Here is a 27,252-nt window from a genome sequence, read left to right as displayed (position 1 = left end):
ATCCTTCTCAAATTTGTTTTGAAAGCTCCCAAGACATTGATGATGCTTTGATACAGGTCATTTCAGTGCCCACACTCTATGAAGGATAAACCATGTCACTCCAGCATGCTGTGTCTAACTTTCACAGAAATGAACATCCGCGTCAGCCGGTGACCCCAGCGTGTGCGAAGGTGTGAGGGCCTGTTCATGGCTGCTGAGAGCCTTAATTCTTTTGTTGTTTTTTTGTTGTTGTTTTAACTAGGGATGTCCCTGGCGACTTAGTTCCCTGTTGACTAAACGAAAATTTTGATTAAGACTAGTGGACGAGTCTAAAAAAGGGAAAACACTCAGAAAACAGTCAAAATTTAGCACAATTTATTGTTAAGTGTTTGAAACGTTGTCCCAAAAAATATTGTGTGCATTAAGAGCCCTTTGAAGCCTTTAATCACAATCTTCAACAACCATGTTGGATTTTAAATGCTGCTGAAGTACGAGACACTTTGCGCCATGTGGTATGAATGTAAACATGACGGCAACTCAGTCAAAAGTTAACCACTAAAATAAATTGATTGCTTCTGAAATGTGGGGCACATTGAACCTTGCAGGTCATCTGACAGAAATGATAGCAATTCACTTTAAAGGTAATAAAACAACATGTAAATTATAATTAAATTTCAGCAGAAATGAGAGGCATGTTGCTCCGTGCAGTATGAATGTAAACCTGCACATTATCTGACAACAACTCACTTAAAGTTAACAAATAATATAACGCCTCAGAAAAGATTCATTGCTGCTGAATTCATTTTCTAGATCAAAGTGCTGCCAAACTGCGCTGGTTTTGTGAGGACATCTCTCCAATTTAAAACTCCAGTCTACTCCAGCATTACCGCGGGGAGGGGGACTGCTGTCTGACGGCTCTGTACCTCCCACTAGTGGCAGGTGGTTGCGTGACAGTTAAGCAGCCTTGTACATGAATAAATAATAGGTTTAACCGACTAATATTTCTGGTGCTGACTAGTGAGGGGGCGGAAGTTTAATCGTTTAGACATCTAATCGCAGGCATCCCTAGTTTTAACAGGACTCTGTGACTTTTTAAACTGGAAGTTGTTGCCTCTCAGCGTCCGTTGGGGACCGCGGCTGCTGGTAGACAGTGTGAACTTTAAACAAGTCACAAAACTGCATTTCAGACATTGGACCTTGGTGCGCTGTGGCTGAGAGGAGGCAGAGAGCGAGTGAGAGAGACAGTCTGTGTGTTGTAATATTTTTGTCTGTTGGATTTTGTGTAATATACTACTGTATTGTCGCTGTTCACTGCAAATGGGTCACAAATGCTCTTATCAAAATAAACAACACACTAAATGAAGGTGGAGGACACATCTACACAGAGGGGGATAACACAGGCCATCATGCTACAATTACAAGATAAACTGACTGGCTGACTCACAATGATGTGTATGATATTTATAACGGTACACCTGCACAAGCTTGGAGGAGGACATGTGACTCGCAGATTCTACTATAGTCATACGTCATCTTCCCGTTTTAGCAACAACAAGATTTTTATCTCTTAAACTAACTCATCTGGATGCAAATTATTCTGTTTTTTTGAGCATCTTTCTTTGACATCATTCCTTGGTTTGCAACAGAGAGCAATTCAGATAAATGTCTTGGGTTTGAGAAACATTACTTCCTGTCTACATATTAAAATGAAGAGCAGCTAAACTCAGAGTAAATCAGAAAAAACAGGGTTCATTTTCTGTAAAAGGGAAAAGTTTTTTATGCATCTTAAAGAGTCCCCAAACTGATCCTTTTTCGTTTGCCTCCACAGCATTACATCCTCGCGTTCGGAGGCATCATTGCAATCCCGCTGATCCTGGCAGAGCCCCTCTGCATAAAGGACAACAACGTCGCAAAAAGCCAACTCATCTCCACCATATTCTTTGTGTCAGGAATAAGTACGCTGCTGCAAACGGCTGTCGGTACCAGGTAACCCCCTCTTAATGTCTCACAGCTCCGGTGAAACGGGAGGCGCCAGACCGCACTGACTCATTCTTTAGAAGTTTCAACACTTTCTTTTTCTCAGTTTCGACTATGTTTCTCTCACGCACATGTGAGATTTGACAACTTGTGGTTGTGTGTGAACTTCTTAGCTACTCTACCCCTCAGTGGAATGGTAGTTATTGTTGTGTGTGTGTTCACATTTTAAGTCCCGCTGTCGGTCAGGTTTAAGATTTATAGCAGGCACAATTCTCTTGGGGAATGCCCCAAGAGAATTGAAGAATGAAGAATGTTCCCAAGATGACAGGAACTCCCTTATATTTCCCTTTTCACACACACACACACACACACACACACACACACACACAAACACACCTCTGCCCTGGCTTTCTGACATTGCATTGGAAGGTCGCAAAAAAATTCATAGATATACTCAATCCCTTTTCTTAAACGTGTCATGATGGGAATAAAGGCAGTTGAATCCCACATGCAGAGTGAGAAACATTAAAACTGCACCAATGAACTTGCCAATAAATGCACATACTATCAGTTTTCACCTTCTAACTTCACAGGCCCAAATCTTTATGTTTTATGTTACAATAAATGTAACTATAATTACAAAATGTTGGTTTATGGGTTTTTTTTTTTCCCCCTTCAATTTTCCAATATTGTAGCCTGAAAATCCAGACCCAAATCTAGAAAGATTTAGGGTCTGGTTATGAGTAATGCAAATGGCCCAACTTGAGGGGCGGCACCAAGCATGCATTTGAAAATATCACTGCACGCAATTGGATAACACTACGACCAATCAGAACAATACACGGGGTGACGTATCCAGAGCTTAGCTACCAGCGGAGCTAACTGGTAGATTAGACTCTTGCTGTATCCGGTCGGCAAAACAGCAAAAACGTCCTTCTTGCAAAGGAAAGATTCAAGCGCTGTCTTCTGTTCCTCTTTTAGAGAAAAGGCCAAGTCTAACTCGTTCATTGTAGCGGCCAAAGCCATTTCAAACAACTGGTGTTCATACGTAGCCATCTTGCAATGTTTAACGTTACTGACTGATTCTGGACTTTGTCGTCGCAGCGCTGTCATCATCTGTTTAGCTCGCCTCTGGCCCGCCTATATCAGATACACCGATGTGATTGGTGCAGCTTAGCTACAAGGGCATGGGTAATGAGCATCATTACTGATTGCCAGAGTGACTTGCTGAGGAAATTTAAATTGTGCTGTCTCGAGAACTCTGGATTTCCAGGGTACCAATATTGTAAAATGGCTCAGAAATTAATTCTGTGTGGTGTTAAAAAAGTCTTCAATCTAACTTGCCTACAGCTGTAGGAACCCTGTATCTTTACTTAGGTTTACAATAAATGTAGGAAAAATACTGTGGTCCTCAGCTCATGCGGAGGCCCCTGTGGTGGTTCTTGTGGAGTTAAACGGTGAGCCAGCCCTCCGCTGAGCTCTACGTGACACTAACAGTGGAAATGAGATTTACCCTTCAGGGTAAGTTCTGAAATAGTTTTCCTTAAAGCCTCGTGATCTCCAAAGTTTCACGCGGCTTAATTCGTGGCTTTCATTTCATAACAGAGATGTGAAATCCTGGGAGCTGTTTGGCACTTTGGTAGGAAAATCCTTCTGAACCCGATGCATCAATCTGTGTGATTTACCGAAGTGCAGCTGCCTCCCACACACAGAGCAGTACAACACAGTACAGGGCTCCTGCTCCCACTGCTGTAACACTGAGCCTGAGCAAACAGCTAATGCTTTTGTTTGAGGTTTCCACCTACACAGTTTGGCAAAAGCTTAAAGGGACAAAGTTGGGATTCCAACAAACACTTTGACATTGAATAATAAGTAAGTTAATCTCTCTTTCTATTACACTGTTTAAAACTGTGGTATGAAGGGCTTTGTCAAACACAGGAATGTGAGGATAAAAACACAAACACGTACGTAAAGAATTACAAACGCTGCGACGCAAAAAATAAATGAATATACACACACTGTCCACATTATTTATTTCACAGTTACTGTGAAAACAGGTTTGAATTTCAGTTTGAAACAACTTGTTGCAAAGGTTCAGCTGAATGTTACCTTTAGTCCTCAGCAGCAGGTAGTTGTTGAAATAAAAGATGTGGGCTTGTTATCTTAAAAAGCAAATCTGATGAGAGATAAAAACTGCAAACATGAGAGAATATAAAGCAGAAAATTTTTTACCACACAGAGGAGAGGATTAATACAATAAATGTTGAGAAAATGTTCAGCAGGTGGATTATGGAGCTGGTAAATGGACCTGCACTTGTGTAACGCTTTTCTAGTCTCACACACTCATACACTGGTGGATCAGCCATTGGGAGCAATTTGGGGACGGACACGACACAAATACTTAAAGGAATCACGGTGTTCATGTGTTTCTTTTAATGACAGCAGTCAATATAACAACCGATCAATTATTTGAACTGTACATTGAGTGTGGGGGGACTCTGCTGTGCGCGATACAGAGAGCAGAGGAGGTTTGTAAAGGCGCGACCATGTAGAGACAGAAAGGTGCTCCCCTAATATAATGGTAGGGGAAACACTGCTTTTTCATAAAGGATTATTGATAGTGTTTAAGCCTAATTTCTAAGCGTTTTTCCCAATAAGGGTCATAAATATTTTATTTTATTATGAATATTTTTTCTCACTATTTGTAGGAGGCTAATACTTCACCGGTCATTCATACACAGATGAATCTTATCACTTTATCTTGTTTTCTATCCTGATTGTGGTTTGAACCTCACCTGTGTGTTTGTCATTCGCTATTCACTATTGTTTTGTCACGCTGATGATGGCTCTTTAGCTGTGATGCATCCCTGTCTGCATGTTTTTGCTTATTCCAAATAAGGTAATTGTACTATGAGTGCCACCGTTCTGTTTTATTCTCAAGTTAGAAACATGCCTGTTGGTCAGTGGTTATGGAGAAAAGGTGACGCCTGCACACGTGCCAAAAAAGTTTAAAAATGACAGAGTTTCATTCCTGATCTCCAGAAGGCACAAAGTTAAAGATGAAACATGCTTTTCAACATTTTAAGCAAGATCAGTGTTTTATTTTTGTTTTGTACAATTTTAGAGTGAACAAAACAGAAAGGAGCACCCTGCAAACGTTTGGGCACCTCAAGACATTTGAGCTGTCAGACGACTTCTCCCAGGGTCTCAGACCTTAATGAGCTTGTTCACAGTCATCGTTAGGAAAGGCCAGGTGATGCAGATTTCAAAGATTTATAAATACTCTGACTCCTGAAAGCTTGTCCCAACAATCAGCAGCCATGGGCTCCTCCAAACAGCTGCCTAGCACTCTGAAAACTTAAAGACCTGATGAAGACTAGAAGAAGATAGCAAAGTGTTTCCTCAGTTGGTCATGTAATTGAGAAATAATAATAATAATAATAATAATAATAATAATGATAATAATACATTTTATTTGTAATGCACTTTTCATCCTTGGGTCTCAGAGTGCTACAGGTTAAAAGCATAATATAAAAACATATGAAAAAACACTATAATTAGCTCAAATTAACAGTCAAAGGCCTTTTGAATAAAAAGGTTTTCAGGCCTGCTTTAAAAGAGTCCAGGCTCTGTACAGCCCTCAGCTGGAGAGGGGGGCTGTTCCACAAACGTGGTGCGGCCGAGCAAAAGGCTCGGTCTCCCATGGTGCAGAGCTTGGTGCTGGGGACTCGGAGGAGTAGGCTGCCTGTAGATCTGAGGGTACGGGTGGAGGATTGTGGAGTGATTAGTTCTTGTAGGTAGGCTGGTGCGTGTCCATTGATGCATTTGGGGGTGAGCAGCAGGATTTTGTAATTGATCCGGAATGAGACGGGGAGCCAGTGCAGTGAGTGTAGAATGGGGGTTAGGTGCTCATGTTTACGGACTCTCATCAGGACCCTGACAGTGCTGTTCTGGATGTACTGCAGCTTCTGGATGTTCTTGCCAGCAATCCCGATGAAGAGTCCATTGCAGTAGTCCAGTCTCGAGGAGGTAAAGGCATGGACTAGCTTCTCTGCATCTGGGAGGATTGCAGTTAACAGGAACTGTGGAGGTCATATCAAGTTGAGGTCTGGAAGACCAAGAAAACTTTCTGAGAGAGCTGCTCGTAGGATTGTTAGAAAGGAAAAGTGGTGGTGCACTGTTCTACTGTGCAGACACACCTGGACAGGTATGACCTGCATGGAAGAGTCATCAGAAGAAAACCTTTCCTGTGTCTTCACCACTAAATCCAGCATCACAAGTTTGCAAAGGAACATTGAAACAAGCCTGATGCTTTTTTGGAAACAAGCCCTGTGGACTGATGAAGTTAAAATAGAACTTTTTGGACACAATGAGCAAAAGTATGTTTGGAGAAAACAGGGGCACCTGTCCAACTGTTAAACACGGGGGTGGATGGATGATGCTTTGGGCTTGTGTTGCAGCCAGTGGCACGGGGAATATTTCACGGGTAGAGGAAATAATGGATTCAGTTAAATTACAGACATCACAGCATCTGTAAAAAAGCTGAAGATGAAGAGTGGACAATGATCCGTAACACACCTCCAAATCCACAATGGACGACCTGAAGAGGAGCCAGCTGAAGGTTTTGCCGTGGCCCTCACAGTCCCCCGACCTAACCATCATTACACATCTATGGATAGAGCTCAAAGAGCAAAGCATGAGGACAGCCCAAGAATCTCACAGAGCTAGAAGAAATCCTCCAAACAAGAACTGAAAGACTCTGAGCTGGATAAAAAAAGTGTTTAAAGCTGTGATACCTGCCAAAGGGGCTACAGAGCACTGACCATGCAGGGTGCCCAAACTTTTGCTTCAGGCTGTTTTCATTTTTTGTTATTTTGAAACTGTAAAAGATTGAATTTAAAAAGTCATCTTGCTTAAAATGTTGAAGAAATGTGTCATCTTTATCTTCATGCCTTTTGTAGATCCATTCATCTTCTACTCACTAAACTATTCACTATTAATGAGCGGGGGTGCCCAAACTTTTACGTGCCGTTATTTACCTCCCAAGTGAACTGTTCAAAGTAAATCTTAGCTTCTCTATTTAAAGACACATCATGAGTTGACCAGACACCGGCTCTGTGAGAAAAGCAACTTGCTCATTAAAATTCTCCACTCTCCCTCTAAGCTTGCTTTGAACACATTCAGGTCATCTCAGTCCACAGAGACCTGACACCGTTTGGTCCGATAAACTCTGACCTTTAATCCTTTCACCCCTCTGACTTGCAGGTTACCAATCCTCCAGGGTGGGACTTTCAGTTTCATCACTCCGACCCTGGCCATTCTCGCTTTGCCCAAATGGCAGTGCCCAGCCCAAGAAACACCCATGATGCTGTCGGTGCACCTGCAGAACAGCACCAGCTCGCTGCATGTGGAAAATTCTGATGAGGTCTGGATGTCACGGATGCGTGAGGTATGTGAAATATTCACTTGAGCCAGAAGTACCTGATGTGATCCCAGAGGGAATCTCATTTGTCACCTTAGCAGCAGTAATGGATTTCAGGGGAACAATGAAGACCCTGTATCATTTTGTCACACCTTAATATTTGTATGCAGATAGAAACATTCATATGTTTCATAACATCCTGAACATCCTTTTGATCTCTACATGAGTGCTCACACACGGCTCACACAAAGTGTACAAGTGTAACAGATTTACTCACCAAACTCAGCATGTACAGAAGTCAAAACATGATTACAGTAAATGTTCCTTATTCCTTATGAAACAAACTGCTGAAAACCAATTTGTAGAAGTGTGGTTTAAAACTGGAACATTTAGGCAAAAGAAGACTCACAAACTCTTTAAAAAAAAAACGCCACGGCTTCTTAAAGAAAACTGTAGGTGAAATTTCACACCTGTACACCTGGTGGGGTGAGTAGAAACCTAAAACAAAAATCAAAAGTAAAACATGATGCAAAAACTGGACATTTGAGGCAAAGACCTCAAAGACAAACAATACCCTAAACTTGTGTTCAAATGTGACGTGTTTGTGTAAACCAAAATTTGGGTGTGACACTGACATTTAGGGTCATGTTGACATTTTGGGTCACATTCAGGTGAAACGAGACCCACAGACTGTGTTGAAAATGACAAAATTCCAATTTAAAACTTGGAGAGGTACAACCTGGAATTTGTATTTTCTGCAAAAACAGATATACAAGGAAAAATTGTGGAAAATCAAGACCCAAAAAAGTGTGTGTAACTTTGGGTTAATTAATTAAATTTGGACAAAACAGATCTGTATCTGAGAAAAGACTCCAAAACTCAAATGCCAAAATTTTGGGTATGCACACAGAAAGTCGGGTAAATGTTCAAAAAACAGATGACACAAAATTTGGACATGTGTTTAAAAAAAAAAAAAAAAAAGTTTGAGATAAAAACTTCAAATGTTTGGCTCGGCACTTTCAAGTCATTCTACAAATTTAGGAAAAATAGATAGACACTTTTCTAGAAAAGCTGCTGTGAAATCAGACATTCCAGGCCACAACAATCCCCCAAAACAGACCATGAAATCAAATAATCCAAGGACTTCTGAGTCTTTGGAGACTTTTGAGTAAATCAGGCTCAAGTTCAAGGTGAAATTATTCAGAGTGCTTTAAAATCAAACCAAGTTTTGCCAAAGTGTTTTACAACAAGCATAATTGACAAAAAATGATTAACACAGATGTAATTATTAAAATACATGCTTAAATACATATACACAAACACACAGACATTTTTGTGTATCCATGGAGAATCTAAATTTTGTCAAGAATTATTGTTGGAGTAGGTCAGGGAGTAAATAAATAATAATGATAATAATGATAACGAAAACATTGTTTTATAAAGCGCTTTTCAAAACAAAGTCACAAAGTGCCTCACAGTGTTGAACTGGATTTAAAACATTGCAGAATTACATTAATAAAATCTTGCAATTTTAAAAATCACAAACACAAAGGAACCTCATTAATAAACATGAGTATCCGGATGAAACAAATAAGCATTGTTGGAAACTAACAGCACTGAAGATTGCACTGAGGCAAATAAAGTCATGTAATTAGAATAATACAAAAACTAAAGAACAGGCAAATTTTTTTTTTTTTCCCTCATTGTTTTTATTGCAGTTTTTGTTTCCATTCAGCAAAACAGTGTCTACAAAAACTAGACACACAACAAAACAAACACAAAACGTACACAGCAGCTCTTACATGAGAGACAAACATATGGCATAATACAAGAGGTGGTGGTTCAGTCTTACAGTACCCGAATGTCGTTCAAGTGCACAACAGTCCCTTCAACAGAATGGAGGAAAGGTCCAGTCCGATATAGTCCAGAAATGGGCGCCACACTCTGTAGAACTGATCTACGCTGTAATGTATGACGTTGGTAAGATATTCTAGAGGGATCAGTTCAAAAATTATTTTACGCCAACCACAGACAGAGGGAATCTTGTCACTGACCCACTGCAAGAGAATATTTTTCCTAGCTGCAAACGTTAGAATATTATACAATCTTTTGTTGACTGCTGTTTTTAGACGGTCACTTGGAAGACCTAGAATCAGGGACATGGGATCCATATCTATATTAATGTGAAATATTCTCTCCATTTCACTTATAATTTCAACCCAATATCTTTGAAGTTTATGACAAGACCAGAAACAATGAGTTAAAGTTCCCACATCAGTTTTACACTTGAGACACAAAGGGGAAAGAGAGCGGTTGAAGAGGTGCCTGCGGTGAGGAAATATATGTAATCTGTGTAGAATCTTAAGTTGTATTGCTCTTGTCCGAGTGCAAATTGAAATCCTTTTTGCAAGAGACCAAATGGTATCCCACTTTTCTTCATCTATGGTCGCAGACAGCTCCTTCTCCCACACACCTCTGACCCAAGAACAGACAATTTAATACAATGACAATATTAATAATCAAATAAGACATGTTTAAAGTAAGCAGTGGGCTAAAATTAATAAAGGGCTTTTAAGAACAGGTGCGAAGTGATTAAAAGATGTCACTGATTGTGCAAAAAAAAAAAAAAAGTGGGTCTCAAGAAATCTTTTAAAGGAGACAAGAGATTTATTATGTTTTCAGGGACTTGTAGCAGCTACTGAGAAGGCCCTGTCTCCAAAAAGTCTCCCATAGGATCATGGGACAGTTAACAGTCCTTGACTTGTAGATGTGAGGGGCCTCGCTGTTCTGTTAAAAGTTATTTTCTGTAATTATGAGTGTAAATTATTATTTTCATTGTCATGACACAGTATATAATCACCGTCTCATCATTGAAGGTGTCGTTCTCCTACAACAGAGCTCTTTTAATGTCGGACTGGGTTCAGCAGGTTTAAATGTGAACATCCGGAATGACTGGATATTTGGAATTTCACCTGAATCAGTTTCAGCATTTCGTGTATTTTGTACACTCATATATCTCCTCCTTGTCAGCAGGGTTTGCACAAGATGTCTTTCCCTGCGGCAACGTGCACATTTTTTACAGATGTATGTTTTAAAAGGAGGACATCTAAAGAGGACTGATTTTACAGCTGCCACGCCTTCATGTGGTTTCAGTCGGAGAGACTGATAAAGTGCTGTAGTGCTGCTAGTTTCTGTAGCAGGATGTGTTTTACCTCTTTCATATGTGCTCTTAGATCTGAAACTGTCTGAGAAGACATACAGCCGCACAGGCTTAATGACAGTTTAGGGAGATTTTGAACAATGCAACAGGTTGAAAATCATAAATCCGACTGTCAGACTTTTTTCTTCAACATGTATGTGTACCTACTAGTTATAATGAAATTGTTTAGAAGCCGATGAAATAATGATACACCATTATCTAGAATCTATAGGCTCCATGAAGAGCTTGAAGCCAAAAACACAGTCACTGCTTTATGGAACAGACAACGTACGTTTATTAACAGAAAAGAAAAATCACGAAACGTTTTTTTTTTTTATTGTTATCAAGCATTTAGATCTGCATGATTATGAAATAAATGATAATAATAAGGCCTTTAAAATGAAATAGATTATCTTTAATGAGTGCTTGTTCAGGGCTCTGTTAATTCAAACACAGAACCAAAAAGAAAAAAAATGAAAACGTTAACAAGACTCAAGTTTCTCATAAAACCTGGGTAACTACATGCCGAGTTTGTGTTTAATGCAAAAACCAGGGAATGTAAGTGAAAACTATAAAAATAAAGACCACAAAATTTGAGGTAAAAACTTGGAGATTTAGATAAAACTCCAAATTTTTGTCTTAAAACTGACGTCACGCCATTATTTGTGTAGAGTCAGTGATTACACGCAGCAAGAGTCTTTAGATTATCTTCACAATCATGAAATAAGCGGCTAGGTCACCTATTGAATGGCAAATAAGTTATATTTAAGATTAAAGGTGCCTCCAGATATAGCACTGATATGATGCACAGCTGAGTATAAAAACATGGCGTGTCGCTCTCGCCTGGTTGTCCACAGATCCAGGGAGCCATCCTGGTGTCATCACTGCTGCAGATCGCCCTGGGTTTTTCTGGCCTGGTGGGCCTCGTGCTGAAATACATCGGCCCGCTGGCTATCGCTCCCACCATCAACCTCATCGGCTTGTCACTGTTCATCGAGGCTGGGAAGAAGTCTGGAGGTCACTGGGGAATATCTGCTCTGTGAGTGGGGGGAGGGGGATCTTACACCTGTGTACTGCACAAAAGATAGGATTACGATCTAATGACGAAGGACACGCTGGCCCTCATGTATCAGTCTAACAGACAAACCAGCACAGATCCAAGCATACAGATCATCTTACAACAGGGTGCGTGTGTGATTCATGAAACGTTCATATCTCACCCATCACAGTGTATGAATTACAGGGTGTAGATAAATGTGGCAGCTGAAAACAGTCATTTACATATCCTCTCTGGGTTTGGAGGCCTCACCCCCAGAGTTTATGATATGGAGAGGTGTGATACGGCCAAGAGGAGAAATTTCACTGAACTAGAAATAAAAACACTGACGTCCTCAGGTCAAATTTAACCAACTGGATCTATTTGGCAGCCTGAAAAGTAACGTCAAAGAATGTTGGAAACACAGTATGGAAAGAAAGAAATCAAACTCCAACTGAGGTTAGAATATTTAATTTATACATCTGTGATGAATGCAAATGACTACGACTACCTTGTATATGGTATACTACCATATACAAATGAATGCCAGAGTCAACATGTGGGGCGACACATCGTTAAATTTGCAGATGTCCTCTGTCATTGTGTCCCTACTGAGCAGTGACGACCTGGAGCACGGACCTGTAGTGAAGGAATTCTTGGTCTGGTGCAGCTCTTCCTTCCTGCATATCAGTGTAGCAAAAACTAAAGAGATGTTGGTTGACTTTCGAAAAAATCCCACAGTCATCTCCCCTGTTATGATTGAGAATGAAGCAGTGGAGCTGGTCAACAATTACAAGTACCTTGGGACTTATATAGATGACAAGCTGACCTTCGAGACTCAAGTTGATGCTGTGTGCAAAAAGGCCCACCAGCGCATGTATTTTTACAGGAAGCTGCGTAATTTTAATGTTGACAGCACTTTTATGCAGATGTTTTACTCTTGTTTTATTGAATCCATCCTCACCTTCTCCTTCATTTGTTGTTACGGCTCCCTCTCCCTCAGAAACAAAAACAGACTGCAGGGTATTGTAAGATTGTGCAGTAAAATTGCAGGTATTAACCTGAATGACCTCACTGCCCTTTACCAGCTCAGAACTTTAAGCAAAGCCCGTTCCATCCTTGGGGACCAGAGCCACCCCTTGGCTGGTGAATTCCTGCTGCTTCTGTCGGGGCGTAGGTACATCCTGCCAAAATGCAGCACTAACAGATTAAAATATTCCTTTGCTGCTATTGCTCTCCTGAATAAGTGACTGACCTGCTCTTCATTTTCTGCTGTCTCTTGTTATTTATTGTTGTCTGAGTGATTGTTGCTTGATTGTTTGTTGTTGTCTATTACTGCTGGCTGTACAACAAATTGCCCCACGGGGATGATAAAGACTCCTTGAACTTGAACCTTGTGATATGTACCGACCTATAGCCTACATGTATTTTTATAATTGACCTGGATGGAGGAGAGTAAGGCCAGGCTTATCGGGTCTGCTTCCATTGCGGGCCTAACAGGTGGCAGAGGAGACACAGATGCACCACCTGTGTCCGAGCCGAAACATGCTTTGGCTTGTCAGTGTTTAAAAAAAAAAAGTTTCAGATGAGTCAGGGTAGAGCATCAGTGGTGTTTAGCTTTCTGTCAGCCTGAAGCTAGTCCCACAGGGCCAGTCCCCACAGAGCCAGTTCCACAGAGCCAGCCCGGCAGAGCCAGCCCCACAGAGCCAGTCCCACAGTGCCAGACCCACAGAGCCAGCCCCACACAGCCAGCCCTTAGAGCCAGTCCACAAATCCAACCCCACAGAGCCAGTCCCACAGTGCCAGACTTACAGAGCCAGCCCCAGACAGCCAGCCCTAAGTTCCAGCCCCACAGGGCCAGTCCAAGAGAGTTAGTCCCACATAGCCAGTTCACAGAGCTGGTCCCACAGAGTTAGTCCCACAAAGCCAGTCCTACAGAGTTAGTCCCACAGAGCCAGTCCTACAGAGCCAGTCCCGCAGAGCCAGTAGCACAGAGTCAGTCCCACAGAACCAGCCCCACAGAACCAGTCCCACAGTCACTCTCATAGAGCCAGTCCTAGAGTCAGTCTCACAGAGCCAGCCCCACAGAGACAGTCTCACAGAGCCAGCCCCACAAAGACAGTTCTACAGAACCAGTCCTACAGAGTCACTCTCACAGAGCCAGTCCCACAGAGCCATTCCCTACAGAGCCAGTCCCAAGGTGCCAGTTCCACAGAGCCAGCCCCACACAGCCAGTCCCACAGAGCCAGCCCCACAGAGACAGTCCCACAGTGCCAGACTTACAGAGCCAGCCCCAGACATCCAGCCCAAAGTTTCAGTCCCACAGGGCCAGTCCAAGAGAGTTAGTCCCACATAGCCAGTTCACAGAGCCAGTCCCACAGAGTTAGTCCCACAAAGCCAGTCCTACAGAGTTAGTCCCACAGAGCCAGTCCTACAGAGTTAGTCCCACATAGCCACTTAACAGAGCCGGTACCACAGAGCCAGCCCCAGGCAGTCAGCCGTAAGTGCCAGCCCCACAGAGCCAGTCCTACAGAGTTATTCCCGCAGAGCCAGTACCACAGAGCCAGTCCCACGGTCACTCACATAGAGCCAGTCCCACAGAGTCAGCCCCACAGAACCAGTCCCACAGAGCCAGCCCCACAGAACCAGTCCTACAGTCAGTCTCACAGAGCCAGCCCCACAAAGACAATTCTACAGAACCAGTCCCACAGAGCCATTCCCTACAGAGCCAGTCCCAAGGTGCCAGACCCACAGAGTCAGCCCCACACAGCCAGCCCTAAGAGCCAGCTCCACAGAGCCAGTTCCACAGAGCCAGCCCCACACAGCCAGTCCTGCAGAGCCAGTCCCACAGAGCCAGTCCCACAGAGCCAGTCCCACAGAGCCAGTCCCACAGAGCCAGCCTCACAGAGCCAGTCCCACAGTGCCAGACCCACAGAGCTGGTACCACAGAGCAGCCCCAGACAGCGAGCCCCACAGTGCCAGACCCACAGAGCTGGTACCACAGAGCAGCCCCAGACAGCGAGCCCCACAGAGCCAGCCCCACAGAGCCAGTCCCACAAAGATAGTCCCACAGAGGCACTTCATAGAGCCAATCCTACAGAGCCAGTCCCACAGAGTTAGTCTCACAGAGCCAGTGCTACAAAGCCAGTCCCACAGAGTTAGTCCCACAAAGCCAATCCCACAAAGCTAGTCCCACAGAGTTAGTCCCACAGAGCCAGTCCCACAGAGCCAGTCCCACAAAGCCAGTCCCACAAAGCCAGTCCCACAAAGCCAGTCCCACAGAGTTAGTCCCACAGAGCCAGCCCCACAGAGCCAGTTACACAAAGACAGTCCCATGGAGCCAGTCCCACAAAGACAGTCCCACAAAGCTAGACACACAGAGCCATAATATGATCTAATAACAATTCTCCAACTCAGTGAGATTTATTCTGTTGCACAGCAAGTCCTTGCAGACTCAAACTTGCTTACACGACCTGAGACCTGTCGTAGGATTTGATTGTAGCCTCTGCTTACTTTCACATTGATAGATGTTGAGCGTTGCGTGGAAATCACCATACGCCCAGTTTTCTGTCGTAAGTTTGTTTCATATATGAGGGCCACTGTGTTTGTACTATATGCATACACAGATCGGTGACACATTAAAGGAAAATTTTCACTTACATCAACTGTTGCTCCACCACAGGCCTCCAGCTTCAGTCACTCTTGTCATTTGTTAAGAGTCTCTGAATTGCACTGACTGGATGAACAGCAGTGCTAAAAGATGTTCTCTCATTCCTCATTTGGTGTTTTTCATGATATCTGCGGCTCAAGTCCAAAGTCTCCTACACATGTTCAGTTGTGCTGAGATGCAGATATTTGGAGGGCCACAGTATCTGATTCACATCCTTTTCACTGAACTGTTGAGGAACCCTGAATACTCTTTATGTAAGCATCTATTTCATAGTTCTCTTAACTCATTTATTCTGGATTTTCTTTTATTGTTTTGTCGTCATCCCTTGGAGTCGGTATGTGCTGTACGTCTGTCCTATAGCTTAGTGGGATTTGAAGTAATGATGGCATTGCAATATTTGATTGATATAATACAATTAATGTGAATATATTTCAACATACTAAATACAGTACATTAAGATAAGACATAGGAACACATGGGAAACTAATAACATTACATTAGAAACAGATGTCTAATTTCAGTGCAGCAAAATGTCTGCATTCATTCAGTGTCTCATTGTCTGTTTACCACCCTCTTTTTCCAATCATGTCCCCAGTTCAAATCCCCCTAATCTCCACAATACTGGCGCTGCTGCTCACTGTTCCACATTAAGTCTCCTTTGATTTACCTTTGCTCCTGACCTGTCCAACCCCATGAAATCTGTCTTCATTTACCGCCGCCATCTCCAGATAATGCAGACTAAAGTCATTACATAGAGTGATCCTTGTGGGTTTTAAAAGGTTCAGCACATCCACCTCCCGGTGCCATATATGGATGGTAATCAGTAATATCCTTCTTAGCCCCATTGCCCTGACACCAACACAGTCTCTGTGCAGGATCATCAGCAGCTTACAGCAGCGGAGACATCTTGTGGTTGTAATTCAACACTCCCAACACAGAAGAAATGCTGAGACTCAGTCAGTCTGCCAGACGACACAGTGCAGGGGAAATGAGGAAGTCCATTTCTAGAACAGGATCAATATGATCAGCCAAAAAAAAAAACCGTCCTTTATTTAACACTATTCTAGATTTAAAGGTTCCATATGTAACTTTTAGGAAATCCTTGTTTCGAGGTTGTTAAGTGAACTGAGCAGCTTCCTCCAATGCCATGAGGGCTCGCCTGCATTGACCACAACAGACAACAAACTGACTGTGACTGACCATCATCATATTGATAGAATACTGGAAAATTAATAATAATCATATTCAGAATAACATTAATATCCGTATGTTTATATAGTCCATTTGGACCATTGGTTCCATGATACTAAATACACTTACACAAATAAGGGAACACTTAAATCACACATCAGATCTTGATGAACGAATTATTCAACATGAAGATCTTCACTGATGTACATTGTATAATTTGATGAGAACAAAATGATGTAACAACGGTCAGTGGAAACCAAATCATCAACCCACTGAGGGCTAGATTCAAAATCACACTGAAAATCAAAGTAAAAATTGAAATCAGATTGCATTGGTTCCTCTGGTGCATTGTTCTGCACCAGGAGGAACCCAGGGCCCTCTGTACCAGGAGGAACCCAGGGCCCTCTGTACCAGGAGGAACTCAGGGCCCTCTGCACCAAGAGGAACCTAGGGCCCACTGCACCAGGAGGAATCCAGGGCTCTCTGCACCAAGAGGAACCCAGGGCCCACTGTACTAGGAGGAACCCAGGGCCCTCTGCACCAGGAGGAACCCAGGGCCCTCTGCACCAGGAGGAACCCAGGGCCCTCTGCACCAGCATATGGTCTGAAAGTCGCTCTGAGGATTTCATCCCGGCACCTAACAGCAGTCAGGGTACTGTTAGCTATGACATGGAGGTCTGTGTGCGACCCACTGCCAAACCAGTCATGCTGGATGATGTCACAGGCAGCATAACATTCACCACAGCGTCTCCAGACTCTTTCACACCCTCATGCCGCCCTCATGGAGTCTGTTTCTGACAGTGTGGTCAGAAACATGCACACCAGTAGCCTGCTGGAGGTCATTTTGTAGGGCTCTGGCTGTGTTCCTCCTGTTCCTCCTCACACAAAGGAGCAGATACTGGTCCTGCTGCAGGGTTGATGCCCTTCTACGGCCCTCTCCAGCTCTCCTCATGTAATGGCCGGTCTCCTGGTATCTCCTATATGCTCTTGGGTCTGTGCTGGGAGACAGAGCAAACCTTCTTGTGGCCGCATGTATGGATGTGTCATCCTGCAGGAGCTGGACTACCTGTGCAATCAGGTACCGCCTAATGCTGCCAGTAGTGACAAGGACACTAGCAGAAGACCAAACTAGAGAAAAATCAGTCAGAAAGGATAAGGAGAGAGCAACTGTCTGTGGACACCACATGTAAAACCAGTCTCTTTTTGGGGGTTGTCTTGCTTTTGCCTCTCCGTTGCACCTGTTGTCACTTTGATTTGCACCAAAGCAGCTGAAACTGATTCACAATCACTTGTGCTTCCTAAACAGACAGATTGATATCCCTGAAGTTTAACTGACTTGGTTTTAGACTGTGACCATTAAGTGTTCCCTTCATTTTTTTGAGCAGTGTAGCTCTCTGTTTGCACATTACTTCATCAGCTGATGTTACAAAGCAACCAATGGCATATCAATGTTGCGAAACTCTACAGCTAGCTGACCGACCTCAGCCTAGGATATATTTGTTCCTGTCCTCCAAATTTTCATATCTCAGGAACAGGAGGGGAGACATTTGGTCAGATACTGAATTGATGACTCTAATCTTGAAACTGTGCTGATTGCATAGATAGGCAGTTATTCTTTTTTTTTCCAAGCACATATTTTTCATTCTTTATGTTAATCTGGATGTTGAGACTGATTTTTCTGCGGTCATAAGTTCAATCTGACTCAGTGTTTGAGCTACAATGTAAACGTTTAAATCGGATTTGAGTGATGTGCTCATTATGTGGAACACAGTGAAGATAAGAGATACAGAAAGGAACCCATTCTTTTCTCCAAAATAAATCAAGTCTTCATTTTTTCCAGTAACTTTTTCTGGCACACATTTTTTGCGTTCACCAGGCTACAGACTTTCCCACTGAAATAAAATGCACCATGACACTCGCGTCGGTGCAGAACAGTATTTCATGCACAGTGTGCAGTGTTTTCATGCACAGCATGAAGTGCTTCATGCACAGCATGAAATGCCATTCAAAGGCAGGAACTGAGGAAAGGCTTTTACAATGTTCACATGGCCACTTCTGCTCCACTTGTACTGTTACTGAGCTGTAATCTTCTACACAATGACAAGTATCTTGTCGGTATGCCTTCTGAGTAAAATGACATGTTTTCACTCTGACCTCCACCTTCCTGTGATGTATATAAGCATGCCATGCTTAAGCACAATTAAACTACTAGCTGTGAGTAAGGGCCAGGCCTTGAGGGAAACAACTGTGAGTGACACATTTTGTCTTCTGTCTTGTGTTTTTCCCACAGCACAGTCTGTCTGATCCTCCTCTTCTCTCAGTACCTCAGCAAAGTCAATGTACCAATGATTGCCTACAAGGATAAGAAGTGGAAGGTTTTCCAGTATCCCCTCTTCAAGCTCTTCTCCGTGAGTTGCCAACAGTGTCCAGATCTCACGCCTCCTGCTTATCTTCTGTCAAGGAAAAACCCAAAACACTTTAATTTCAGCAGCTGTGCCCTGCATTATCAGTGTCATGCTTCAAAACAATTTTTATTGAAAGTACAGTGCATAAAAATCATCCAGTGTCAAGTAATAGTCTGCAAAACTGACTCAAAAATGTGTTGTGTGTGTAGATAGATATTCAGACACAGGGATGGAAAGAAGTTACCACTTCTATTGTGGTAATCTATGAGTAACCTGACCACATAAAAAAGCCGTAGTGAGAAAGCAGACAGTGGTAGATGGTCTGAGGACGATCCTTCAGCTGCTCGAATTGCAACTCAGTTTTAGCCAGCTGAGCCTAAACTTTCTGCCAGATCAGCAAACTTTCTGTTGCTGCCATTACACAGATTAGACCCAGCGCCCTGTGAACCCGGTGAGGGGATTTGTGCCAGATGAATCTGAGTCACTAGAGCTGCTACTGTGAACTCTGGGTGTGTTACTCCGACTTTGAGAAATTCACTTTAGTATGAACTCGGTCGGACTAACATGTTTACATGGATTTTAAATGTCCGGCTATAGTCGGACTGACACAATAATACATTTTCTCTGATGTCATGTAAACATACTGAGTGTCTCATCCTCTGAACTCCACATGATGGAGAATGGAAGACACGCTGCAGGTATACACCGCCCCTCTGAATTATTTGACATCCCATCCGTCACTCTTCTTGCTGCTTCAGGCTGCAGCTGATAGTAATGTCACACATGGCCTTCATGACATGACTGGTAGCTAGCTAGTGTTGTTGTTAAACATATTCTTAAATTATATTTACTTTTTGACAGCTGTATGTTATTGACTTTGAGAGCATTAGCTCTCTGGCTAATAGCGGAGCCAAAGGGTTCCATGAGCTGAGTGGACTAGAAAATCTCCTGTTGCTAAGTCGTATCTAAGGTTCATCCTATTTACTGGAGATGTGAATAACGTTTCTATTGCATTAGAACCTTATGGGGCGGTAAGGATTGTTCCAGGTATCATGTAAACCCTCAGGTGTTACCAGGCAAACTGAGTTATGACTTGTGAAAAACTTTAGATTTTGACTGCAGAAAGTATAAAAATATGAATAAATATTCTTTTTTTTTTTTTTTAATCATTGGTAGGTGACCACGATGGAAGCGGGATGATGCCCTTCGAGGTGTCCTGTTTTTAATGGCCTTTGCTGTGTGTCAGATGGTTCACTCCTCCATGTCGGCCATTAAAAACTGATAATTGACAGCTTGTCAGGCATCGTCCCTCAATTAATTACCACTTTTTTCCAGTATAGGATGCTGCGAAAAATCAAAGTCAGAAACACTGTGTTGTGCATTGTTTTTAGAAATATGTCTCATGATATACAACCTCTAAAAGCATACAGTATGATGTCACTATGATGTCACTTTTTCCCATTGTCTAGTGTTAAAAAAGTAAACAAGAATTGCGATAAATTGTAATACTGAATTGCAGTTCTTGTGGAATCCCAATAATTAAAAATCCCAATAAGTATCTTGATAGTTTTGAATTGGGAAATAAGCCTTTCATCCCAGCCCTATTATATAATGGCAGTGGCACCCCCAGAAATGTTTCATAGGGGCAGCCACAGTGGGTGACACACCAAAACCAAAAGCTATAACTTTTTCAGGAATTCTGTTATGCAGTTGAGTTGAGGGTAAAGGAGGGTAAATCACATGCCGATAAACTTTGGTTTCTTATTAACAAGTAAAGGTCTCTAATTATCTGATGTTCACAGACTAATACTGGTACAGTTAAGATTTTGAGCTCCACAACAATCCTGTTTTAATGTGGCATGTATCTGTATATACATGTTAGGCGATTCATCATACTTTAAATAGGCAGATTGTCCTTTTCCTTGTAAAGCCTAATAAACAGCTCTAATTTGAAAGAGTACATGGATCGTCAGGAACATTTACTGGGAACAAACCCTCTCAAGTTCAGGTGAGACCTGTTGGTACCCACAAAACCCATTCAAGGGATGAGTTAATTTCATTGACAAAAAACTACAACAAAAGTTTTTTGTTAACAACCTTTTTTCCATGATGAAAATGAAATGATGATGGGCTTGAAGTAGCTCTTGATAATAAAAACTTAGACAAAATCTATGTTTCATTTTTGTTGACAAGACATGATAAAAATATCGGTGGTGGACTATCAGACATTGAAAGCCGAGAACGGTGGTGCCTGTTATTATCTTCAAATGCTGCATGAGCAATTGGCTGGTAAACTCTAGTAAATAGTCTGCACCAGGATGTTTCAGTTGGTGTGAGTTGGTGTGGATGGTGGAGCTGCTGAATAGATTTGTTGAGTTTGTTAGTTGCAGGGGTGGCTATTAGCAAGTTCGGCGGCTCGCAGCCAGTGGCCGCCGGACTTCGAAGCTTCACCCCGCAGGACTCCACTCAGTCCGGACCGGAGAAGGTTTCTGAGTTGACGGTGTTTGACAGGCAGGTAGGAGGCTCAGTTATTTGTGAGTGTAGCTGTGCTGTAAGTAAACAGTCTGAACTCTGACAGAGATGAAAGTTTAGTTTGAATCACCAGTACTAATACTAAAAAGTATTTTCGTCTCATGACTCAGACTCAATCTAAAATAGCTGTCATAATTACCACTGCTTTAAAAATGACCTTGCAAGATGTTCCCTAAATGTGGAACGTTATTTCGCCCTCTTGCAATAAGCTTTGCCAGCGTAGTTTTACCAGATACCACTATCTTCGCTGTACATTAAAAAGATGAGCATGTCACAGTAGGGCTGGGCGATATAACCATTGTACAATATGTCAATACATTTTCAAGCAAGAGAAACATTTAGACAACACTGTTTTTATCAATGTAGATTACATTACATAAAGACTACCAGTGTGAATCTCCTCTCTCACACTCTGCACAGCTCTGCCCACCTCATTTACTCCCAAGTTCTCCATCAACACTCAGAGAGACACAGAGCTGCTCCTCTGTTTAATCTGACTGTTCATCACGGTGCGACATCGGTCTATATGCTGAATGTGTATTTTGACCTGTATTTATCTTAGGTTGGGTTTTAGTCCAGCACAAATCCTCAGTAACATACCTACTGGTCACTGTCAATCAGAGCTCAGCAGATATATGTGCTGCTTTGTATGCCACAGTGATTTACACTGTGACAAGAGATCCAAATATATATTTTCACTGAGGATCTACGTCACCGAGCCTCGTCCCCTTTAATAAACATGACATCTTTCTGTCTGTTCAATAACAGCTAAAATATCACAGGGGTGCAATCTTGTCTCCTTTCAGTCAAATTCTGCGTTTTTAATCCAAAATAGGTCCTTTGTGAGACTGAGTAGATCTGATGAGTTTTTAAAGGGGGGTACTGAATCTGGGTCTGCGAGGAGAGTCACAGGGAATTATATGAGGTCAGTTTTTGACTGCCTGCATGCCTTAAAGTAAGAATCTCTTAAAATAGACTTATGAAAACCTTATTTGGCCTATGTGATAATATGTCCAGCTTGGGACTGTTATTCCTCTTCGCCTTTCTTTATAGAAGGTACAATAGGGGAATAGGGGGACAGAGCTGTCTCACCTTTAAACCAGCAGCGGATTAGGAAGGGACAGCTGGCAGAACGGGACCATGGACCAGGCCTCTGTTGTGACCCTGTTGTGTGACATAGCCTCTTTTTAAAATGCCCGCATGCCATCTGAAATCCCACACTGGGGCAGCACAATGCCTGCATTGTTTGGTTTGGTGTTTAAAATGCAAAGGTGGCAAAAAGAAAGGACTCTTAGGCGACCTTATCGCACGACCTCAGTGTAAAAGGGGTTTTCCTCACCCTTTTCCCCCCTGATGAGTTTGCACCCCTGAAATTAACTGGTGGCTTTCGGTCATGCTTTGAAGGTCTTTGAAGGGCTCCCTCGAACACAGTTAGAAGAACTCTGAGTCATTTTGGCTTCAAGGTTCAATCGTTGGAATGCTTTATATATGACACCTCTTCACATTAACACAGAATGACTCACATGTTGTGAAAGCCTAAAACCCTCAAGGTGTCTTGATCTTACAGTAAACATGGTTATGTTTTTTTAAAGCTAGTCATCAGTATTTGTTGTCCCTCATCCAGTGAATACAAAGCATAAATTGTGGCTCTTTTCAGCATGAAGGGACGAAGCCAGGGATTACATAGCAGCACACAAAGAGCCCATCTACTGAGGGTAGCCAACACCCAACAGTATACACAGTCATTTGGCAAGTTCTATTCATCACTAACTGGTCGTATAATGCATGACTTACTCTGGCACTTGGATGTATAATTTGTAGTTTAAATAATGACTCCTTTAATTGATTTGTCCTCCTGTTGGATCCTGTCCTCTATAGGTGCAGGTGTCAAGATGGCATCAAAGAAGGAATAAAGGAAATGTAAACATATTTTTCTGGCATGTTTTTCTTCCCTGGAGCTACTGTTAACTCTCCTCGAAGAGCCCCGCATATGATAAAAGCATTCTTGTGCACAACTCCCGCATAATCCCCGTACAAATCCAATCAAAAGTGCACACCGGGGCCTGAGGCGTGCTGCAGAAAGACACATGCAGGCTCAAACTGGATGCGAGTGATAAACGTTACAGCTATGAAATTCATGATTAAATCAGATTGTGAAAACATAATCGTCTTCATGTTATTTAACTGGTGCAATAAAGGAGTTACTGTGCAAATACTTTCGCTCCAGTAGGTTCTTACCCAACAGCTGTGGTTGCAGGTAGAGATGGATGGATTTATTGGCTTTAAGGCAGATTGGAGCTGTCAGTGGCTCATAATCAAAACAGTTAGCTGACAGGTAATGTTGGCTGAGTGTAGGTAAATACACGATTTTACTCAATAGCTTTGAGGTTTTTAGTCTCAAAACAGAGCAAATAATGCCTCACCAGGCCTGAAGGAGCTGCTTAGAAGAATACCAGAAAACAATATTTTATGTTGGTCGATGTTCAGTTTGAATGTCCTGACACATCCTGTATCTTATGACAATCTCTAGGCTTTGTTCGGGATGTGCGGCGCCTGGCTGGTCTGCTTCTTACTGACCGTCTTTGATGTCTTCCCTTCAAAGTCCGATGAGTACGGCTTCTCAGCCAGGACTGACATCAGCCTGGACGCTGTGGCAAACTCCCCCTGGTTCCACGTGCCATACCCAGGTAAGTGCATAAATACCAACTCATTTTAGCTCATGGGTCACATACAGTCCAATTTGATCTCAAGTGGGCCAAACCAGTAAAACCATCCCATAATAACATAAATAAGGGTCTGTGTAACAACACAGAAAGAAAAGCTCATTTTTTGGGAGTAGACCGGCCAGCGGACACTGAATGGTTTACTTTTATCATCATTAGCTTTGTAAGCTTGAAGTTAACTGTCAGCCCTCTGTTAATGTAGTGCTGCATTAGCTACGACCTTAGTGTCAAGACATTGTTTTAACAGAAACAAAACACATGCTCAGCATTTCAAATAAAAAAAAGCGTGGGGATGAAGTGCTCCCCAGCGCCCTGCCACGGCTTTTCTGCTGTAAAAAAAAACAAACCGCTATGTGGACACAGGCCTTCACAGCACCTCAAAATGTTTCCATTTGTTTTAGTGCAAAGAAGCACATTCTGAAAAACATTCATTGATAAACAGCCTGAGATCTCTCAGTAAGTAATTGTGCAGTTTCAAAAAAATGTCTCGTTTAATCCAAATTTAGTCAGTCTACCACTCACTGCCATTACATATGAACGCTGGCATCCCCACCAACACCAAACTAAAGTGGAAGCTGTTGAGGAAGCACTTTAAGTCATTTCCTCTCTTACAGACCATTTACAAATCTAAAGTTTTGATGATGCCTTAGCAACATGATTTCACCAGTACTGGTAAAAGACAGAAGTCTGCTGAATGGCGTAGAAAAATTTCCCAAATAAACCTTACGTTTGTCTCACAAGTGTAATTATTTAGGCATTAAATTAAAAGAAGCTTGCAGCCACTGCCCCCTCTGAAGGTAGATTATAACTTTATCTGTCCAGGTGCTGAACTGCCCTCACAGTTGAGTTCCACCTCTTTAATTCCACCAACATCACATTATTAAGAAACATTTAGATAATCGATTATTGATCTTTGTGAATCAATGCCGAATCATCCACGTGCGCATCATGATGCATCTAAGAATGGATTTCCCCCCACCCCACCCCTAATATTTTGTGATTTGAGCAGGTGCAACACACGTGGTCACAAGGATGGATTAGTGATCTGTTAGGTTGTATCAGTATTGATGATAACCATGTCGTTAAGAAATGGAATATTGATATCATGTTAAAAATACGCATTTGAACATTTCTTGTAAATAATTCACCACCTCTTATATCATTTCTATTTCTCTCCGTTATTGCTCTGTCCCCCTCAACGCAACCTGGTTGCCTTTTCACTAAGTCACTAAGTCAGTGCTCTTTTTATACAGTTTTGTACAGTTATGGTTACGGGTTCTCTCTCACCGCGTCACCTCCCGACACTCGTATTTTGGGTGTAATTTATTTGTTTAAAAAAAACCCACACATGTACAGAGATTAAATTATTTTGTACAGGAAGCATTATGTTGGTGCTGACTTGTCACTAACAATCAGTCTGTCAGTTATTGCTGTAATGAATATCAGAGTGTCCCGACTGTCAGAAGTCATTTAAAGTGCTGAGCTTTGTGGTTCCTGCAATTAATTCTGATTGTCTGTCAGCCTCTCTTTTATTCTGCCGCTTAGCTGCAGTTACACAACTGCTCTTTAATGATCTGCCAAAATGTCACTTAATCTGTCAGAGAGATTTACCAATGTTGCTTTAATTGCTTCAAGTGGTCAATCTCCTGGTAATTTACTGTTGAACGATCTGTTAAGTGACAGATTTTCATAACTGCACCGGGACATTAAGCCTCCTGACAGTCAACTGGCTACGACTGAAAGTTAATCTGGCAACAGCTCATGCAGTATTTCCATGTGGAGCATGTGTCCCATCGTTTCAAGGAACATGTGCTGCTTTAATAAAATTCAACAACCTTTGGACTGATCTATCAAAGCCAGTCATCATTTTAACTATTCATGGTTTTTATCTTATCTGTTATAGATATACAGTATATGTTTCTCTTCTCTCTCTTTTCTATCCTTTATTTAAACTCGGAAATACACAATGTGGCCGAGTGAACAATATGAATTAAAAGCACTGAGACACAGAAATAAAAACAAAGACACACGTACATAAAAGTAGCAACAAGAAGTAAAAATCAATAAAACCACACAATTTTATTAAATTTAAACAAATAAATTAAAAGCATCGGTGATGAATAAACCTGTTAAACATTAAACACACTAATCAGGTAAAACAGGAACACCTAGGGGATAAAATATGAGACAGTTAAAGATTTGAGTTGCCCTCTGGATAAAAATGAGGAAAGCATTAAATTGTCCTGCCACGTTAAAGGAACAATATGAAACGACGCTGCTTTTATTTTGTTTCCAGTGAGATATTAAGTTTATATTGTGACTTTGCTGTTTTAATATTACTGTTGCTGCTCTAGAAACATTTAGTTATAAAATATTCAGTTGTATTCCTGTTGTGACATCATTCTTTTTGTAAATGTTACACTGTTAGTTCTCTGAGAATCTCTTTCATATATCGGCAACAATTGGTATTGTAACTGGAAAATCTTCAGTCGAATAGAAATCAAATCGATTCAGGAAATCAGTGGCGACACCCAGTCGCTGCGCTGCTGCTTCTCTCCTGTCAATGTTGGAGTTTGACTCACAAACACACACACACACACACACACAAACAAACAATCAATCAATCAATCAATCAATCAATTTTATTTATAAAGCCCAATATCACAAATCAGAATTTGCCTCACAGGGCTTTACAGCATATGACATCTCTCTGTCTTTTGGACCCTCACAGTGGATAAGGAAAAACTCCCCAAAAAACCCCTTTAACAGGGAAAAAAACGGTAGAAACCTCAGGAAGAGCAACTGAGGAGGGATCCCTCTTCCAGGACGGACAGACGTGCAATAGATGTCGTACAGAGAGAGAGAGAGAGAGAGAGAGAGATGCAGGACAGACGGTAATGACAGTAGCTTACAACAACATTAATGAAAGTAATAATATTATAATTCTGGCTAAACAATACAGTTTGTTGAAAGTATATATTAATATCTGATAGTGTACATATGTGACAATAATCATATGTGTATAATAACAGTAGAAGTATGACTAATGACTAATGATAACAGCAGCAGCAGGAGGCATCTGGCAGGACCACGGCAGCAGCACAACCACACACGTCAC

General features: G+C 42.0%; 1 protein-coding gene across 3 annotated transcripts in view; it reads left to right on the top strand.

Annotated features, from left to right (window-relative positions):
- si:dkey-106n21.1 (solute carrier family 23 member 2) overlaps positions 1–27,252 on the top strand; it is an 85,785-nt gene that overhangs the window by 31,882 nt on the left and 26,651 nt on the right. For all 3 annotated transcript variants that reach the window (XM_050072488.1, XM_050072487.1, XM_050072489.1), the window contains 5 exons: positions 1,808–1,965; positions 7,222–7,405; positions 11,435–11,616; positions 18,765–18,882; positions 23,942–24,098. In XM_050072488.1, the coding sequence (XP_049928445.1) occupies positions 1,808–1,965; positions 7,222–7,405; positions 11,435–11,616; positions 18,765–18,882; positions 23,942–24,098 (799 nt within the window). The remainder of the gene's footprint in view (positions 1–1,807; positions 1,966–7,221; positions 7,406–11,434; positions 11,617–18,764; positions 18,883–23,941; positions 24,099–27,252) is intronic.

The sequence above is a fragment of the Epinephelus moara genome, chromosome 20, assembly GCF_006386435.1.
Source record: "Epinephelus moara isolate mb chromosome 20, YSFRI_EMoa_1.0, whole genome shotgun sequence".
Classification (NCBI taxonomy): Eukaryota; Metazoa; Chordata; class Actinopteri; order Perciformes; family Serranidae; genus Epinephelus; species Epinephelus moara.
Note: the sequence above shows the minus strand (reverse complement) of the source record. Positions and strands in the feature narration are given on the sequence as shown.